This window comes from Clavelina lepadiformis, chromosome 6 (assembly GCF_947623445.1).
Source record: "Clavelina lepadiformis chromosome 6, kaClaLepa1.1, whole genome shotgun sequence".
NCBI lineage: Eukaryota > Metazoa > Chordata > Ascidiacea > Aplousobranchia > Clavelinidae > Clavelina > Clavelina lepadiformis.
The window spans coordinates 20209439-20228474 of record NC_135245.1 but is presented as its reverse complement, the minus strand read 5'-3'; the positions used below and the strand labels follow the sequence as shown (position 1 = coordinate 20228474).

At 40.3% G+C, this 19036-nt stretch overlaps 3 protein-coding genes across 3 annotated transcripts; all 3 read right to left on the bottom strand.

Moving 5' to 3' along the window:
- Positions 1 to 1347: 1347 nt before the first annotated feature.
- Positions 1348 to 5481, bottom strand: LOC143461591 (uncharacterized). Its single transcript, XM_076959357.1, has 9 exons — positions 5285 to 5481; positions 4930 to 5142; positions 4598 to 4828; positions 4364 to 4473; positions 4187 to 4281; positions 3909 to 4034; positions 3504 to 3657; positions 3239 to 3358; positions 1348 to 2445 (listed from the first exon to the last, which is right to left on the bottom strand). The coding sequence occupies exons 1-9, from the start codon at positions 5311 to 5313 to the stop codon at positions 2264 to 2266; spliced, it is 1260 nt and encodes a 419-aa protein (XP_076815472.1). The 5' UTR covers positions 5314 to 5481; the 3' UTR covers positions 1348 to 2263.
- Positions 5482 to 7492: 2011 nt separating this feature from the next.
- LOC143463411 (uncharacterized) lies at positions 7493 to 8470 on the bottom strand. Its single transcript, XM_076961876.1, has one exon. The coding sequence runs from the start codon at positions 8468 to 8470 to the stop codon at positions 7493 to 7495; it is 978 nt and encodes a 325-aa protein (XP_076817991.1).
- Positions 8471 to 13901: 5431 nt separating this feature from the next.
- Positions 13902 to 18179, bottom strand: LOC143462385 (uncharacterized). The gene is made up of 11 exons (XM_076960526.1): positions 18126 to 18179; positions 16753 to 16887; positions 16432 to 16635; positions 16069 to 16281; positions 15829 to 15938; positions 15646 to 15748; positions 15469 to 15552; positions 15181 to 15328; positions 14953 to 15100; positions 14686 to 14805; positions 13902 to 14554 (listed from the first exon to the last, which is right to left on the bottom strand). The coding sequence occupies exons 2-11, from the start codon at positions 16779 to 16781 to the stop codon at positions 14361 to 14363; spliced, it is 1353 nt and encodes a 450-aa protein (XP_076816641.1). The 5' UTR covers positions 16782 to 16887; positions 18126 to 18179; the 3' UTR covers positions 13902 to 14360.
- Positions 18180 to 19036: the final 857 nt, after the last annotated feature.

Sequence of the window (19036 nt, the reverse complement as noted above, 5' to 3'; positions counted from 1 at the left end):
CATCAGGCCTGAGTTTGACGCTTCACTGCCTTTACAGATCGGAGATTAGCTCGTTTTTCTGCATAATAATAGCCGAATAAGTGCACAAGGAAACTTACCATTACTCGTCAGAACGACAGCTTACGTTGCCAGCGCACAATCAAGTAAAACCAACGTCACAGCGGAACGGTTGCATAATCTTTTAAGTAGTTCTATGAGATATGATCGTTCACGTGCGACCCACAAGCTCACTTGCTAAAATACCTTGGTTTCGAGATCGTGCGAACATGGCCTGTTTGTGGCAGAGGCATAAGCTCTATGCGTCGTAGCCACTGCTAGTGCTTGCCTATACGTACTTAATGCCTGGGTTTACTCGCTAGTTTGTTTCTTAATTTGTGATTATTTTTCAACATTACGAAATTTATCGGCGCTTATTCCAACATTGCTATTGTCCACCGGATAATTCTAACAGGACTAAACTTTCAAACTTTGTGTTTTCATTGGTTCAGAAGCTCTGGTTTGATCAATCCAAGAATTGCAATAACTTTTACCTTTATACGACATACAACTAGACACCAGCACTTGCAGTATCACAACTAGCACTTCTACGTTTACCTTTGCCGCCTTGAATTGAGTGAAATACAAGCGATTCGTCGCCAAAACACTGAACAATACTTTGCAAGACTCTATAGTCTATAGAGATATGGTTTTCGCTTTCCCAGTAATCTCTGTTGACGAATGGCTGACTAACCGCGGTTTGAAAGTTCTAGAATGCTCTATTCAAGAAAAAATGGAAACAACAACCGGTTCAATCTTGTCTGGGAAGCCGGCGGGGATAGTTTTTTTAGGTGAATCCCCACGGGGAAGTATTCTGCTGCATGAGTCAGAGCTGTTTGCTGCTATTTCGTTGAACTTTTGTTAAGCATTGACGACAGTTGGCCTACGCAGGCTGTGCAAGCCACGCTTCTTGGTCAGAGAATCTTAAACTTAGTTAAACGCCTATTGCTAGCCGTTAAACTGGTTCACGTAACAATAGATTAACTTAAAACAGCTTTAAATAGGTAAACTTTGGCAATTCTTAACCACTATATCCCATTGTAAGACCAAGCAAATACAGTAGAAGCATTAATTATGAAACTACAATCACAAGAATCACTTAGAGCGATTACAGAGGCTCGAACAACCAAGAAATGATTCATTCTGTGGAACTTATCCTCTTGGCCACGTTGTGCGAATGAGTCGTAACTTTAAGCTCTTTGCTTCCAAGTTCGTATAAATCGGAACTTAACGATAAACGTTTTTGTTTCACTTTTCTCCTGTTTCTTACTCTTCGTAAAACAACGCACAGGTTATGACTTTGCCACAAGCTTAATTTGATCTAAATTTTATTTAAACAGGTAACAAGTAATTTAACAGGTAACCAACATCAACTACAAACAAAAAACAAGTAACAAGTAACTTGAAACCAATAACCACTTTGGCACAGTACGACATGTGCTTTGTGCATTGCACAGATACCAAGAGTCGCACCAATGCTACGTCAGCAATAGTTACATGCGTATATAGTATATGGTGTATGGCTCTATAGGAAAGAAGACGGCTGCACGGAAAACATTTTAACAACGCAAGTGTCATGATACAGCAATGTACGTCACACCGCCAATGACGTATTGTATTCTGTAAAGACTTGCCTAATACAAACAACCAAGAAATATCTAGCAAGGAACTTTTATGCGGCCAGACAGTGCAACGTGGTAATATCAAGGTGGTTAATATGCACCGACATTCTTAGCAACCAAATTTTGATCAAATAAACAATGATAGGTTGCATGGTCATGTTTTGATCGACTATTTCAATGATTTTGGAATAAAGCAGCACATGAATATACACAAAATTAAAATATGCTTAGACGGAGTGCGCAAGTGTTCTAGGAAAAGCAACCGACTACAAAAGTTCCTACTGCACTACATGCGCTCATTTCGGTAAAATATGTTTGATTGTTCGGCCACCACTGCGTATTATGTTCGGGCATAGGCAAGTTTTTGGCCTCAAGACGTTTAAGTTCAGAATTGCACTGAAAAAATATTGTTGGACGTAATTTAGACATTGGGCATGAAAACAAGAATAATTTTCACTTGTACGGGTCTGGCCTGAGATTATCAACACTCCTGTTGTTTGGACTCAGCTGGAGGCGTGTACATGGATCCCTCATCCTCCTCATCTTCAACCTCCTCATCCTTCACCGCCTTTGGCTTGATTGCAACTTGGAACTGACCACTAACTTCAAGGAGTTGAACTTGCAGTTGGAAGTTGAACTTCATCGGGGAAGTGACGTTGCACTAGATGGGCGTATGACGTCCATCTTTTCTCGATGCAGACGTCAGCGATACGTTGTGGGTTGACGTGATCTTCTCCGTGCTTCACCAGAACTTGGAAGAGTCGAATGAACAATTCGCGGGGGAATTCTAAACAAAACAGATTGGTAAGTTTTAATGTTTTTGTGTCGACCATGCGCCCGACTATGCATCAGTGTATATTGCAAGGGTTAATGATGTTGTTTAGATGTCGTTTAGTTAATGATGTTGTTGTTAAGATGATGTTGTTTTAATGTTGTACATCTACAAGACCAAGAGATACTAGTGTTGGTGCATCCCGGAAATTTCTATGAGCGTCTAATCGATCAGGCCCATCACGTTTATCACAAGTTTATTTTGCGTGCGTTCTTTTATCACTCATCTTTGTATTTCCTACTCTTCGTTCCATCATTTACAGGTCAAAAAGTTCTCTTTGTATATTTGTTTGTTTGAGTCAGTTTATCGTAAACGATTGTCTTAAGCTCGCTCAACGCGACAACACTTCACGTTGCATCGCTGCTAAGCTTTCTTCCGCGTTTAACTCATGTTCCTGGTGCACCGATAGTTTATGCGATGGCTGCTGACTTTTCAAGAAGTGCGACAGTGATTAACGTCTCCTGCATTCTGCGCGGTCACGTGGAGGTGACGCAATAGGCCTGAGGTAGTCTCATGGCAGGTGGTCGCGGCAAAATTTCTGTTGGTGATTGTGCCTCGCAGCAATTACATTACGGTCCTTGCCGCACTCGTGTTGGGATATGTCGGTTATCTGCGTCACACAACTTTAGCTCATGTTTTCAGTGAACTGGAGCTCCGTGGTTGGCCATTAATAGCGAATCCAAAAGTTGTGGCTCATATGCTTTATTTAGGTTACATTTGCGACTTCTTTTCTACAATGCATTCTTACCTGGTTTATCTGTGTTGTTTATCTCCGTTTCAGGATTGCCAAGAATGGTCAGCTTGCGGAAGAGGGGACAGATGTCATTCTTATCAATCATCTCTGCCAACTCATAGCCCAGGTCATACACTGAAATGACACAGGTTCAATGAGACAAGACAGCGGTGTAAGTCCAATAATCATCATATGCGTTTAAAACTGTAATAGCTCTGGCAAATTATATTGTACACTTGGTACGTATCATTGCTGTAGGCTAGCGTGGCTATTTTCTTACATTTCTTTTCCCGTTCAGTGCAGTTTGACATAACTTCAGTTTGAATTCCAATTTCTGAAGTGGAAGGAGCCGACCGCTGTTGTCGCACTTCATCGACGACAACGACATTTGACATTTGTACATCAGCCACGACATGGTTCGGTTCCCCTGAAGACTAATAAGAAAATCGTCCGTGTATTACCACAGGAAATCGTTTTTTTTTTCAGAAAGAATTTACTGCAAGACCTCATTCCATGTTATGTGCTATATTTGTTCCTTTATAGAATAGATGGCTGAGGCAACACATGTAAATGCAATGAAGAAGATCGTTCTGTTTGGCCAAAACGATCAAACTAAACACAATGATTCAAGTCTTGAGAGTTCATGCTCAAGTCGAAAGTTATCAGGATAAAACGCTATACCCACCTGTGCAATCAACCTGTGTCGGGATAACTCCTGCTCGCTTCCGTTAATGGGAGTCCAGTTACTGGAATCAAAATCTGATCGACTGTGCCACGTCACAGAGTGCTTTCCATTCGATCTTGCTCTCGGCTGTGTTACAAAAATGTTAGTTAATTTGCACAGCAAGTCATAATGAAGGAAGTTAAACTAGAGTTTATTCCACATTCCACGATGGAGCAAGTTGCGCATTCAAAGAAAAACAGCAGCAAAAAATTCTCAAAAAAATTCTCTCGCTTGCTCACCTTCAGAAAACAAAAATAGAAGAGACAGAAAAATAAAATCCAGAACGCACTGATGCCCAACCCCAGGCAAAGGCAAATCACAAAAGTAGTCGAGTCTGTAACCAGCACCATGCAAAAATATTTCATTATGACGTAACAGAAATTAAGCATAGCATGAGCGGAACGTTAGAAACTAACATTTGTGTGACGATGAATCTTCATGGTTGGGGGGAGTAGATGCAGTACTGATTTCTGTCGTTGGCTTTTTTATCATTTTGCTGTCGACATTTTTTGTTAGAGTGTCCAGCCTGCGATAACATGTTTGCATGAGGGATTAAAAAGAACGTCGTCGAATGTAAGTAATTCAGGCTTCGTCATTTAACCTACTCACACAAGGAAACACAAACAACAAAATTATCCTCGCGCACTGACTTGAGCTTGTTGATCTCGGTGCAGGTTTCAGTTCTTGAGCTTGTGAGTGAGTCGAAACCCGGCCGACATTTCTCACACTCTGTATCGTCGGTGGAGTTTCCCGGCCCCTTCACCCCGTAGTGGATGGGGCAGTTTGAGTGAGGTTTGCATCGAGGCTCGACGTGAACTTTCTCGTCCATGAACGTTCCCGTGGGGCAGGGTAAGTACTGAGTTGTGCTCGGAAAATCGGGGCTGGAAGAATAAAACAAAGTTACGTCACTTTATGACCCAAATCCTCTTTTAATCATTAAGCTACTGCTGGTTTTGTTATGTAAACACAAGATGGCGCTCACTCGCAGATTCCTTTATAAAAGAAACCGGGGTTCAACCCACAACACATGATCTCGTCTCCGTCAGGGGTTAGGACCCCGCGCATCTTGTAGGGGTTCATTCCGTCAGGTTTTAACGTATCAGGGCACTGATCAGATTCATTTTCTTCTGGGGGTCGACTTTGACTACTTTGAGGTGCAAATACCAGCAGAATAACCATCACAATAATTTGCCGCCTAAATATAGAAAAACATTTGATATAATTTCATTGTCGAACAATTTCGAAGTAAACGGGCAAAAATACCGGGAAATAAAACAATAGAAGTAATAAATGGAGTGAAATATTTTCTGCATAAATTTGGGCCAAACAAAACTTACCGTCGTCTGCAAACAGCTGTTGAAGGCATTGTTGGCAATGTGATGTCGATGATAAAGAAATTGTTATATTTGATCCTAGGTCCGTGGCACAAACTTGATATATTCAAAGAACAAGTAAATTAACTCTGTGTGCAGGCAATGTGTCTTGTCATTGAGTACATTAAGCGTGTTACCTTATATCTTATATCGCATCTATCAACACAAAGTTAAAGTCAATGTAGTTATTTCTTTACCAGAAAATGCAGTTTACGTTGAAATCTTCCAAAGCATTTCAGCTACCAGGGAATGAATAAAATCATCGCTGTACACGCGATAAACACGACCAAGTGTCGGTCATTATCGGCTCAGACCATTGGGAGCCACACGCCAGAAAACTGCAAACACGCGAACGCGATTGAAAGCGAAAAATTTGGAGTTGGCTGAGCTGTCAGTAATTTTCCAGTAAACCAGTGCAGGTGCAGCATGGATCGAACAAACACAAAAACATAAACAAAATTCGGTAGAACACAACTCACCGAAGCTTGAAAACACAAAAATATCTAAATTTCGAAAGAAGAAGAACCAAAACATGGACATTCAAGTTAAAGTGAAAGAACATAGGTTTCGAAAAATACTACAGTTGCAAGTGCAGAGATGTTGAGCTTTAAGGGGTCATGACCCAATTGAAAGGGTTTTGAATGCAAAGTGCATTAAGTCAAGAAGCTACTATCGCAAAACCACATAATAAACCTCCCCTGAATTTGGGCTTGCAACGAGATCTAGACTAGGACTGCCCGGTCTTGAATTCTTGTACTCAATTTTCTATAACAACTACCTAAGCTTTACAGCGAGTTTTGAGCTTAAGATTTTAGCACAAATACTCCAACAAACCAAATTTACAACTTAGCTTAGACCTGGGACAAGCTATCGTCAAACAATGACGTGACAAACCAGCCCATATCGACGTCACATGCGCATTGGACCGGAAAATTTCATACTTTTTTAATACGACGCTTTGACTGCGACATCGTCACAGCCGCTTAAAATTGCCTTTCTATCGGGAAGTGACCCCTTAACAATTTCCGACTTAGCGGAATACTCGGAAATGCAATAACAAGAAAGGGCCAACTCTTAACTACAACGCTGGATCGCATGAGGACGAGGTGACATGAGTGGTACAGTGAGATGTCAGAGTCATTCTTGCATATCTACACAATAGCATGTCACATCTGATAGTACGCTCAGGTTACTCTATTCTCAAAGTAAGTTTCTTTTCACAGTGATTGCGTCAGCAAAGTTTTGATGCAATCATGACGTCACATGTGGGTTTGTTCTGAATGGTTGAAGATGGGGGTGTGACGGTCCCACCCCTCATAAATCGAGCATTTACACCGCGAATGCGGCGCGAATTTTTATCTCTTATAATAAATCTTTCGTTAAAAATCTTCCGTGAGTTTACCGCCGCAGCCTCGGCGCTTATTTGCACAAATGTTCTAATTCTATATAATTGTAAAAAAGTTTTAAAAATACCATCATGGTATTTTCGTTAAAACGTGAACTTTAAAACGACCTGTTACTTTCCTATTGGTGAAAGTGATGACGCTTATTGTTACATCACCATGAGTGGGGTGACGTTGTTACCTTTGTTTAAGGTGATCGCGTTCACCGCGTTTAAGAAAGCTTTGTTAAGATCATTAACTTTGAATGGACACGGCAAGTGCGTCTCCTTTTGTTATAGGCGGGACATTTAAAACCAAAAGAATTGTCTGGTAACAAAAGGTTTTGTCACTTAATGCCATTACTTCTTTGTAAAACACTTGATGAGGAAGAAATCACTTAAAAGACATCACATCATTTGATGCCGTTAAGCTTACATATAATCAGTTCATGGGAAATACTAAACAAGGCGGATACGTTTTCGACGCAGGTGGTATCAGTAAGCATAGTAGAGCAGTCCAAGGTCGAGTAGATCTTATTACAAAACAGTGTTTTTGACACTTACCGCCCATTACCTCATGAAAGTAGAAATAGAAAGAAGAAATCATAGAAATCACAGCAAATATTTCCTTAAATTAAGAGCTCGAATGACGTCATAAATGTTTGCAACTTTTTACGTCAGAATGGCAATTATTTATGCCTTACTAAATGATGATATTTCGCGCGGTTGTCAACTGATGGTAAGATAAGAATAAACGAGATCTTCTTCTTCTTCTTTCGTATGAGGTCGGCTCAAGCATATTCGGCTACCAATTGCAGCCATCTCTTCCCTTCCTCGTCAGGGCTCTTTAGGTCGTCTTGGCCCATGGGTGGGTGCAGGACACGGCAGTCGAAGAGGATATGTTCTGCTGTTTGTGATTCTGCACCGCATATGCATGATGATGATGTTTTAAGGCCCCAGCGGTGCATGCATTTGCCAAAACGACCTACTCCAGTTCTGAGGCGGTTCAGGGTTGTCCAGGCCTTTCGAGGAAGGTCTGCGCCAGTAGGGGTAGTGGTGGAGGGCTCCACATTAAACTGGGGGGGGAGGGGGCGGGAAACTTCTTTCCAGTCGTCGCACCATGCAGTGTTGATGTTGAAGCCGGCGGCCACAAGTGCAGCAGCATGTCTGCTAAAGGGGCGGCGAGAAACCAGCCGCTGACGGCCACCGTGGGGTTGGCCGCCCAGGGTTGCGTGTAAGGGATGGTTGATGCTATCCATGGCTTGGCATGCAATCTTGTGAGTTGCTTGTGCTCTCCGATGTTTGGGAGGAGCGATGCCTGCCAGCACCGGCATAAACGCAACAGGAGTGGAACGGAGGCAGCCAGTAATGATTCTGAGGGTCTCATTTAGGGTGGTGTCCAACTTCTTTGCATGTACACTTCTACACCAGACTGGAGCAGCGTACTCTGCAGCACTGTGGACAATCGCAAGCGCTGCTGTACGAAACGTGGATGCACCCCATGAGGACCCAACCAGACATCTTAAAAGGTTGTTTCTTGCCGATATCTTGCTTCGGAGGGCTGCAATATGTGGTTTATACTGTAGAAGGATGGTGGTGACTTTGTGGGTGCTCACAAGGTGTTCCAAGATGTTGATTTTGGCTTTTGTGAGACCTTCTACATTCAGCTGTAGCAACGTGACACCTTCCCGTACGGCAGTTCTAGCTGCCTGCCCTAATGAGGGCACATGCTTCGGGTCAGTATTAGGTTGCTTGGGCTGAGATCGCATTTTGCTAGATAGCTTGATTGTTTGTTTGCTTTTCTCGAGATGAAAGACGATGAAAGAGAAGAAAGAGAACTTTGTAAAAGACACAATCGTCGCGCAACGCTGTTACCAATATCTGCAGAGGAACAATGATGCAATAATTTACCAAACCACAGATGTTGGGCGCCAAAAGAGTGTTGTTAAAATATCAATGCGTGAATCAAAACAGCTAGGAACTAAGTCGAAGACAACTTAGTGTTTTATTTGCACGTCCAGGTAGTAATTCGATACAATCAAAGTGGTAATTAACGCTTTACACCGCTCCAGGCAAATTTAGCAAAGTACTTCGATGTCACATGCTACCAGCAGTTTAGATTCTTAGCAACAAAACCTGCGTCTTAATGGGCGGGGTTTTGAGCTCGTCATGACACACGATGACTTATTGTATATCTTATATGTTGTATACCAGCATTTTCGTTGTAATGATATGAAAAAGAAATTAAAAACGAACGTGGCAATGGATAATATTTTGTAGAATGACCAACTTTTAACCTTGCGTAGAGATGTTGAAGCTCAGGTTCGTGGCCTATTATTGCGACATAATGCTCATTATTTCGTGACCCACATTCAAGCAAACTGGACCCAGATGAAATTCGTCATAACTGGGTGAATTTTATTCGGTCTGTTGGGAGGGTTGTCCCCAGCAAGGTTTTGTATGTGAGGCCGCTTCATAGCATTTCACGGATGAATCACCACCGGTATAACGACGGATGCTGGTGAATCGTTGAAGCTACTTCCTTATACAATTATAACTGCAATTCCTGAACGATTAATTTCGTTTTTTTTAATTATGGGGCGGCGTGTTTTACCAAAATGCTTCAGTGTTAAATTAATTAGCAAGTTTCAAAAGTTGTGGGGGGGTAAAAGATAAATCAAAGAGTGTTTGTCGATTGTTTCGACGATAATTTTGTGAGTAGAACTAGAAACGTTACCATGGTAACTCACCCCATGTCGCAATATCGCCAGTTGAAATAGAAGCAAAGCTGGGTAGAAGCGCGCAGAACAAACAAAAGACAATAAAATCAGGATCGTACGAGTTGATTTGTTTTCTCACACTGGCGGATTATGACGTCAGAAAGACATCGTACTTAGAGGGACAGCGGCCAATAACTTGCCAAGTCATTCGTCAGTCTGATAATAACATCATGTGATACACTTGACTTGTTTACGTGGGGGGATATGAACTTTAGACGGCTGTAACGTCGGTTGTCGAAAACATCTTTATATGTAATCATTACGTCATTTGAACTCTTATTATTGAAAAATAACCTTTTTTAGTTAACGGGTTTGATGCTTCTCCAAGCATTACGAATTGACTGTGGTGCAATCAATTTTTTATCAAGGTTGTTTAGCGGAAATGTTATTATTTACAAATTCCTAACTAAAAGTTAGTGACGTCAAAGGCGGAAAGTGGTCAAATTCATTCGTATGCTACAGAATGTCAAGTTTCAAAGTCAAAGAACAACATGACTATATTAGAATGCGTCAAACTACTTACAACGTGTTATATATTGGATTTAAATGTTGCTCAACCTTTGAGCCAACAAAGTTACGCAAACATTTTTGGGCTTTGAAAGGTGACGCATTTGCGTCAAAAACACCTGCGACGTTACGCAATACACGGTATGAGTCATCATAATCAGGAACGTCAGACGTCCTGGTGAAACAATGACTCATTGGGGGGGCGGGAGTTAACGTTACTGGCAAACAATGAGCTTTTACCTTCGACGCTTTCGTTTGTTCGGCACGCAACTTTATTGTTACGTCACACTTTTCAAACTTCCGGGAATCAAACAAAAAGATTTGTGAAATTTTATTATAACCGGAGTAAATATTTGGAACGTTTGAGATCCTGGCAAAGACATGGAAAGTGCGCGACAAAAATTCCAACGCCGTCGTTTCACCACAACCTAATAAGGAGATATTAACTGCAACGAATAACAACGCTCTATCTTATCTGAGAATTACTAAGCACATAACCAGTAGAAAAGCTGTTATTAATTTGCAAACATTTGTTTATAGATTGCTTTATCGACTAAATATTACAAAGGTAAATCACGTCATTTAGTGATATGATCATGATACATTTGAATATCAAAGTCAAAAGTCACACTTTAAATGTTATAGATATCATATATGATATTTATTGTGCAAAATACCTTATCAAAGACACAAAGAGCTTACGTGAGAATTAAGATCACGTTACAGCCGCAAACTAGCTTCGGTAAAACCTAGTCGTCATCATGTTACAAACAACCGTCACCCAGACCCCCACGAACTGCCACCAGCATACCGTAAAATCTTCTGACATATTCCCGTCTGCTGATGTCATCTACGGGGCGATGTGAACTACAATGTACGCGGCGCCTTTGTTTTAAAACTACTTTCAAAAGCGCAAGGTCCCATTCTAAAGTTTTCTGTTTCCTGCGTAGCAATAAAACTCAAGTTTCTATCCGAGACGTCACACGTAACAAACCAATACAAACTAGACACCCTAAGAGCAACATACGGAAGCTTTGGTTCACGATCATGAACACGCCGTGTATCTTACAATATATCGTACTTGACGCCATATCAATAACATAATCATACCTCAGTTTTCGTAATAAATCTTCGTTTGTTCACAAGTTATTTCCAGACGACACGATTATTGATAAGTTACGTTAAACACCAACGTTTATTGAGACCTCTTTCATAGTTTCATCAAAAGAAAACGTTGCACAAGGCATCCCATAATTGCGATTGTTTTCACAAAAAGGCGGATGTTCGCATTAAATCGGGAAAATCTTTCTTACACGTTTATCTCGAAGAAGAATCCAACAAAAAATAAAATTTCTAGACCAACCAATGACATGCTGCTGTCGTCCAAACTGGCATAAAAAAATCGCAATTTGTCCTAATACCTGTTTGTAAACCAACGACGTTCCTGTAATCCTTTACAGGCCTCAAACAAGCTTCCTTATCACAGCTAATCTTGGGAGAAATAACTAAGCTATTATGGTTAACCCATGGATTGGCGCTTGTGCCTTTTTTCTCTCGCCCGAAGGTGAGATCTCTCTCTTCAGATACTGTTTCAATGGGGAGATTATAAAGATTTAGTGCTTTATGATAGCTTAATACCCTTATAATATGTTAATAATAATGCTAATATGTTACAACTTTTGAAAGCATCAGATGTCGGGGTCGCGCTAAATGAAACAAAATGTAGTTTGCCGGTAAATTGTTTGGAAGAAAGTTCACTTTGAATCAAAAAGAATTGAAACTTCTCACTACTCATTTTTTTGATTTAAATTGCTAGACTCGAAACTCAAGAAAATAATACGTCTGCATTTACACTTCATCTATCTTTTCTGTACAGCAGCATAAACCCCAGTAAATACTTAACTCTGCTTGTCAAAGACATGGTAAGACATCATGAAAACCCCTAAACCACACATCCCCTAATCCCCAACACTTTGCTGTAAAATCAACATCAATCTTTGACGTCAATCACTTCATGTGATGTGTATTTTATCATGAATCGCTGTAATATCGAAATCTCCGCGAAGGTTGTCAATTTGCGTCATAACGAACAAACAATGCCTATGACGTAAATGTCTTGTACAAAGGAATGTGATGCGATATGCAGAGTGACGTAATTCCAGCAAAGAAGTTTCTCAATACGTGAAACTAGTGAGGCGTGTAATGCCAACCTTCATTTTTAGAAAGTATCACAAATTTTGACTTCGCGCAACAATCTCTGTCGTGAGTTGTCACGCATGAATGCATTCAGTGCGAAATCACTGTCGTCACGCCATGTAATGACGTCACTCCTTACATAATAGAAAGAGTGGGTTGAAATGTCGGAAGATTTCATCGACGTCACAAGCTTGAAATCCTCTCCTGCTTAAATACTTCCTGTGTCTGAGTCAAAGCAAATATTTAATTTTCATCTAAGCCCGGCGACTTCAGTCCAAACTTCAATCTGCAAAAATCGGTCCAATCGTCGCTTATTACTATGCAGGCCCATTGCTCGCACCTGCAATGATATTTATGATGTAACATGTGTCGTATTGTGCTCAAATAGATTCGAAAAAAGCAATACGAATGACCAATGTAAACTATTACATCGCAAACCATCTACATCTTTAACAACTTACTTAAGTTTATTTGCACATGAAAGACCGGGTTTATCACAGCGCTTTAAACCAAAGTCAGACGATGCGAATTGTTTTAACCGGATCATATTCCAGATATATCTGGTTCTTTTCAGCACGATGCGTGATACCTTGCTTCATGAGTTTTCAATCATATCAGCTTACTTCACGACCATCATATGAACAAGGAACGATGATGACCGCGCATTGATATTATTGCAGATTAAATAATATTCAATTACAGCCTCAGTGATAGAAAAGTTGATTTTGTGAAGATGTTTGTGTCTGCAATTGTCCAGGAGTTGCTCGGTAGCATAAGTCATGTAGAAACCGACCGCCGGGTCTACCTGCTGGCAGCGCTGGACATAACGTGTCTTACCAACCAACATATTTAAGCACCAATCACTGGAAAAGTTTTTATGGTCAAGACATTGCGTCATGAAATATCTTGTGACGTAAATGCTTATGCAACGATTGCATCAGCCTATGTGACGTCACAGGGTCTTTCCCACGATTCGCTTCCCCATGGGTCAGTTTTGAAGGGATATTTTTTCTTTGTTCGTCCATAATAATTATTGCCCAAATTCGCGTTGCGCTCAATTAATGCGATGGATTATTTCCGCATCGTGGCAAATACTTGACGGCATCTACTAAATTATCGCCTGCGCCGTGCAACTGACTTGTTGGGATCCAGACATATCTGTCAATTATGCCTTTGCAATTATGACTTATCTTCCTTATTCAAACTTGTCAAAACGTCAATCAAAATGAAACATATGACCTCTGTTTGGAAATCTAATTCGCGCCTTTTGTGAATGCACTCATCTCGTGTACAGCGCAATTTTTCGGTAAAATTTACGATGTTCCATGAAAAGTAATGCGCCGTTGACACCGTCAACGACTTAGAGTTTGATCTATTTCTCGTTCGCTGTGAGGCGACTTTAACAAAAGGGTCTCGATTACTTTGTCATGTCGCTGACATGTCAACGTTTCAATCAACAGCAGGAAGGTACCTGACTTCATAAACGCGACCTTCAGTGGGTTAGGAGGCTGTTGGCTGTACGCATTTCCACCCACATAAAGATGAATCAACCGATGTTAATTGTTACGAAAGGTCCACCGAGGTCTGATTCTGCCCCGCTGTGTCAAACCATGTTTTTCTTATACTTACTTTTCAATGGGCGCCACCTGCCGGCCCTTTTTTATAATCTAATTTTGCGTTTTCCTGTTTGCCAAAACAAAGTGAAGAAAGTCTCATATAATATGAAGTTCCTTTAATTTTCGTGCTTAACAGAAGAGAGGAGCCAAAATATAACGCAGACACAAGAGAAATACACGCGGCCCTCAATCTCACGTCTTTCAACGTCATTGCATTGCCCACCATTACAAATGAAAAATCAAAACTCTTCCTTATCAAAAGAACTAAGGTGTTCAGCTTATATGATTAAGATTATCAAAAACATGGCGATCAAATAAAAGCGTAGGCAATATCGATTTGCAACATGAAAAAGCAAGAATTGTGCTTCAACTTTATTTAAGTTATAAGCTCTCACGTTTAACGCTGCGTCGATACAATTTAGCAAAACGTAGAACCCTTAAAAAACGTAGGATTGTTTTAAATTTTTATCATTATTTCATCCCAGACAATTATTTGTCAAGAGTCAATTTTACTTCCATATCCTTCGTCCTGTTCACCGCTGGGACTCATCATTAGGAACTTACAGGCCTTCTCCTCCACTGCAGGAGGTCATTCGTGCGAGCTGGGCATCGGGGAAATGAAATATGACGACTTCCGAATACGTCATCCACCCATTTTTGTAGCAGACGTTGACGATCTTCTGTGGGGTGAAGTGCTCCACCCCGTGGCAGACGAGAACATTGAAGAGACGAATAAATTGTTCCCGGGGCGACTCTGAATAATACCAAGTAGCCTTTAATTAACTGCAAGCACTCGGGACTATGTGTAGCCAAGAACTGGTGCTGTAACCTACGTTTTATATCTCTGTGTGAGATTTAAGTCACAACAACAACTTCTAAGCTTACCATGAGGCGGCAAGTTCTGTATTTCAACTTCAGGGTTAGAAAGAATGGTGAGATCTCGGAAAAATGGTCGGATGTCATCCGGAGTTATCACCTTCGCTAGAGCATAGCACAAGTTCATCACTGGAACAAAAAGTTAAACAAAAACTTCAGGTTAAGTTTTTTCAGAAAATTAACTAAATAATGTTACACTTATTGAGTCCATGTATTGATTTTAAAGTGATTTTAAAACCATTCAAACCAAACGAATCTTAAAAGCGTTAAACGGACTGTCTTGTGTGTATTGATCCAGTCTATCTGAGCTTAGGGTTGATGTGCTGCTATTTCTACACTTTAGAGATGTAGCGCCATCTGACGACGTTGAGATTACAAGTGACGTTGGCCTCGGCAGCAAGTCGATCTGCAGTTTTGCAGTGAGCTATAAACAACAACCTTTGTAGTGGAAGAGCTTCAGCTGTGTGCTATCAGTTATGCAAACAATGTAAGTCACTAGCTTACAGGGCTGAAGGAGAATTGTGAGTCGCGTCTGTTGTCCAAGTCAGAGCGTTGGTATAACGAAAGTTCCACTCTCGAATCTGCTCGTATCAGAGATGAATTTCCCGAATCTTGGCAGCGGTTTCTTTCTGTTTTATTGAGATTTCTAAGCCTGGAACGCCAAATATTGCGTCACAACGAACAAGTACATCTCCATGCATATGAGTAAACATATTGAAGTTCCGAGCTTGTGCGGTAGCTTAATATGTAAACATTGAACTAAGAAAAAATAAAGTCTTTAAATTTTCATACAAGGAGTCACTTTCTCGTGGTGGATCGTCTTCTAAGTTATCGCTTTCCGTAGAAACTCTACGATCTTCAGCACATCTTTGCCTTCAGAAACATTTAATCAGTTTATTGTTTCAGAAATTTACGTCTCACAATAAAGTCAATAAAATACATGGGTACAATAAAATCTAAAGGCTTACTTTTTTCAAACAATTCTTGATGCAAATTCCGAGGAGTATCAGCGATAACAGAAGCGAGAATCCAGCAAAAACCGGGCCAAGATAAACCCAAACCGACATTGAATCTGCGACATTCTTGTTTAAGGTTCGTTCACATCAAACAATTTAATATAGATGCAACTTTTATAACCTTGTCAACACTTACCACCAACAATTGTCAAAGCTTCAGTGGACACAGACATAGATGTTGATTGTTTCGTTGCTGGAATCGTCGACATTGTTTCTTGCTTTGTTTTTTCGCTGTCATCAATGCTTCTTTAAAAGTGTTACAAGTTCCAGTTAGTGCTGAAGACGTTTTGGCTTTGGTGTACATAAAGGAACAGTATTCGTCGCAAAGAAAAACTTTTTCTAACAATAATAGTACAAAATGAAGCGTAGAACATACTCCGTAGGACGTTGTATCTTTAACATTAGCTCATTATCAGCAGTCGTACGCTTTCCGCATTTGGTGTCGGTCGTTGAGGTCCCTTGCAAAATCACGCTTTCGTCCTCCGAGCATACTTGGTGAGAATGACATGTTTCCAACTTGTGGGCTTTTTGGCTGATGAAGTGACCAGAAGGACAAGGTTCACACCATGTCGTGTGGGCCAGACCTTGCCTACATAGAAGATGCATTATAGACAAACGCATCAATGTACAGTACAGTAAAAACCAACCAAATAAAATACAATGATATCAAATTATGAAAAAAAAATCTAAAAATTCCAAAAGGTAGAAGCTGATTGGTTGAATATGAGCCGTCGCTTACAAGCAATGTTTCTCAACATGGAACCCAGGATTGCAGCCGCAGCAGATGTTGTCACCAACAGGGATCAGTTTATAAGCGTTGGAGTCATCAGGTTGCAAAGTATGAGGACATGGGTCCGAGTCATTTCGTCTTGGGCGTCCTTGCATCCATCCAGGAGAAATTAAGGACATGATCCACAGAATGGTTATGATCCTGGTTTTCCATCTAGGTTATGAAATTGATATGAAAATGTAATTTCTATATCAGAATGAGTTTGAATAAAGATCAAAGGTGAAATAACAAATTTCTCAAAATTATAAAGTACAGCTATATATATCTTACCTTATTTTATGCGTATGAACGCCGACCATTCCGTATTATATTTCTGATGCTGGATATCAAGAACTGGTGAACATTTTGCACATAGAGGTATGTTTGTGTCAATCACGTTTTGAAAAAGCTTTGGTTATCTGACAACTACAGAAAATAATTTCCGCATGAGTTTGCTCTAGCTGGTAATGGTTGGTCTCGAAATTATTATTTACAATCTAATAATACACTTGTTATAACCGGACAAACGCAAACGGCATTACGTTTCCACTGGCAATGGTGATTAGAAGTTTAGAACTTCATCAAGAAAGACAAGCTGATACTGACAGGCATAAGTAACTTAGTACAAATAAAACAGTCAGGATTTTGCAAACAAACTATAAGTTACTTAAATTTGAATCTTCATTTTGTTGATCAAATTTCATTGAAATTAGAACACAACATGACTGATCTTGTTTCTGTAAATTCGTTTTTTCCTGAGCTGCTCGTTAAAAGCCTAAACCTCATTTCTGTTCTTAAGGGTCTAACCTTGCAAACCACGCGCTAACGTCACCCTAACGTGTCGACCAATTGCAACATTGCCTTGTCTTGGCCTTGTGTCTCGGTAGAATGATCGTGATAGGGTGATATGCTTGGTCGCCTGAGCGAACCAGCGCCGTCAGGAGATGGGCTAAAACCAATCGAGTTGTTCTTACCCCACCCAGCTGGTGGCCAGAAAAAATAAAAACGTTACCGCAAAACTTTACCGCATTTTTCAAAGATCATTCAAGTCATTGTCACCAAACATTTATCATAAAAATCCGACATTGCCACCGCAACGCTATTTACAATAATGTTGTCTTCTTGGGTTGAATAAGCACACCCTGTTAGTTGATGTCAGCTGGCGAAAACAAAGAGAATTGTTCGACGCATTCTCTTTTCGTCAAAAGGAGGCAGTCGTTCTTTTTAACCCATCAACACTATGTTGTGGCCGATCCTGCACACAGTCACGGCAAAACTTTGCGTACAGTTGCACTGTTTGCTGTAGAAACTTGAAATTTGGTGACTTTTCCTAAAAAAGGTTCAGTTATCTTTCCATGTTTGTTTTATAAAGTCTGATTTTGTAATTTTTGAAATATTCTCATATTTTCATAATTTTGCTCTCTCTCCGCATTGAAGCGTATCGTTTTCGTTTACTCATTTACGCACCCCTAACTCGACTAACTATTACTGTCTTGTGTTCTCTTCTCGCGGTCAGCTGGTTTTCCGCACAGCGGGGGCGCGGTGTAACAAGAAAAACTTCTAGATATGTATCACTTGTAGGAATACTTGATTTACACTAAATGCACTTTTTTTAGTTTAACAATTATGATGTATACAGGAAGCCAGATGTTTTTGCTACTAACCTGTAAAAATCCGATCAGTTTACGACGTATAGTTTTCGAGCAATTAACGATTGAAAATTTGTGTGCAGTGTCGGCCACACCTAGTTAAAATAGTAATGTCACGTACCCGGTTTAAATGGGGTTGTAAAAATGGGAAGTGAAAAGAGAAGAAGGAGCCTTAACAACCGGGGAACAACCCCAATTTTGCTCCCCCAGCATTGTCAACAAACATCATTGTGAACTATGTACTGTACTTCATGTGATATACTTCATATTGCCGCAAGTAAAGGTTATCTGTGAAACGCTGTTCTATAAGAAACCGTTCGTCTTTAACCACCGAACAAAAACAGGATTGGGCGGTTCACAAGACCGTTGAATTCATGTGAAATGAAACGCTTGTATCATTAATGTAGATGCAGGTATCGGAGCATATTTGTATCATCATTTTAATCGATATGTTGTATTTTTGCTTCAGCCTTCGCTTGGTTACATGAAAAATTGAAAATTGCCCTCGAAATACATCCTTTTTTCATGAGACGTGTTTCTGTTGTTTTGTATGACGCAATAACAAGCTGTTCTAGTCATTATGCAGTGTTTTTGTTTGTTAATATGATTACACGTGTTTCTTAGAATGTGGTTGCTAGTGCGAGGGAAGTTGAACAAGTTTTTACATTCAGCTTTTGGTTAAGCTCTGTGGAAACCTTCAGTTAAATTGACCAACCTAGCTAGGTTCCAATGCTACAGGTAAATCTATAAAAATAAAATGACACCAAAGTGAAATGTTTTCTTATTGTCAATACTAATACTAACAGTCATACAGGAAATTTGTGATATGCAGGCGGCTTACAACTTCTCACCAGCGCAGCTTCAGTACAAAGTACAAATTCTTTTTTCACCTTGCAGTCGTGCAAACAACCGCAGAGACGCATTTT

Coding starts and splice junctions, on each gene's coding strand:
- LOC143461591 (XM_076959357.1), bottom strand. CDS start 5,313: ATGCCTTCAACAGCTGTTTGCAGACGACG. Junction 4,829..4,929: donor TTTTATAAAGGAATCTGCGA/GTGAGCGCCATC, acceptor TTATTCTTCCAG/CCCCGATTTTCCGAGCACAA. Junction 4,282..4,363: donor AGATTCATCGTCACACAAAT/GTTAGTTTCTAA, acceptor TGCTGGTTACAG/ACTCGACTACTTTTGTGATT.
- LOC143463411 (XM_076961876.1), bottom strand. CDS start 8,470: ATGCGATCTCAGCCCAAGCAACCTAATACTGACCCGAAGCATGTGCCC.
- LOC143462385 (XM_076960526.1), bottom strand. CDS start 16,781: ATGGTCGGCGTTCATACGCATAAAATAAG. Junction 15,939..16,068: donor AAGATACAACGTCCTACGGA/GTATGTTCTACG, acceptor ACACTTTTAAAG/AAGCATTGATGACAGCGAAA. Junction 15,101..15,180: donor CACAATTCTCCTTCAGCCCT/GTAAGCTAGTGA, acceptor TGTTGTTTATAG/CTCACTGCAAAACTGCAGAT.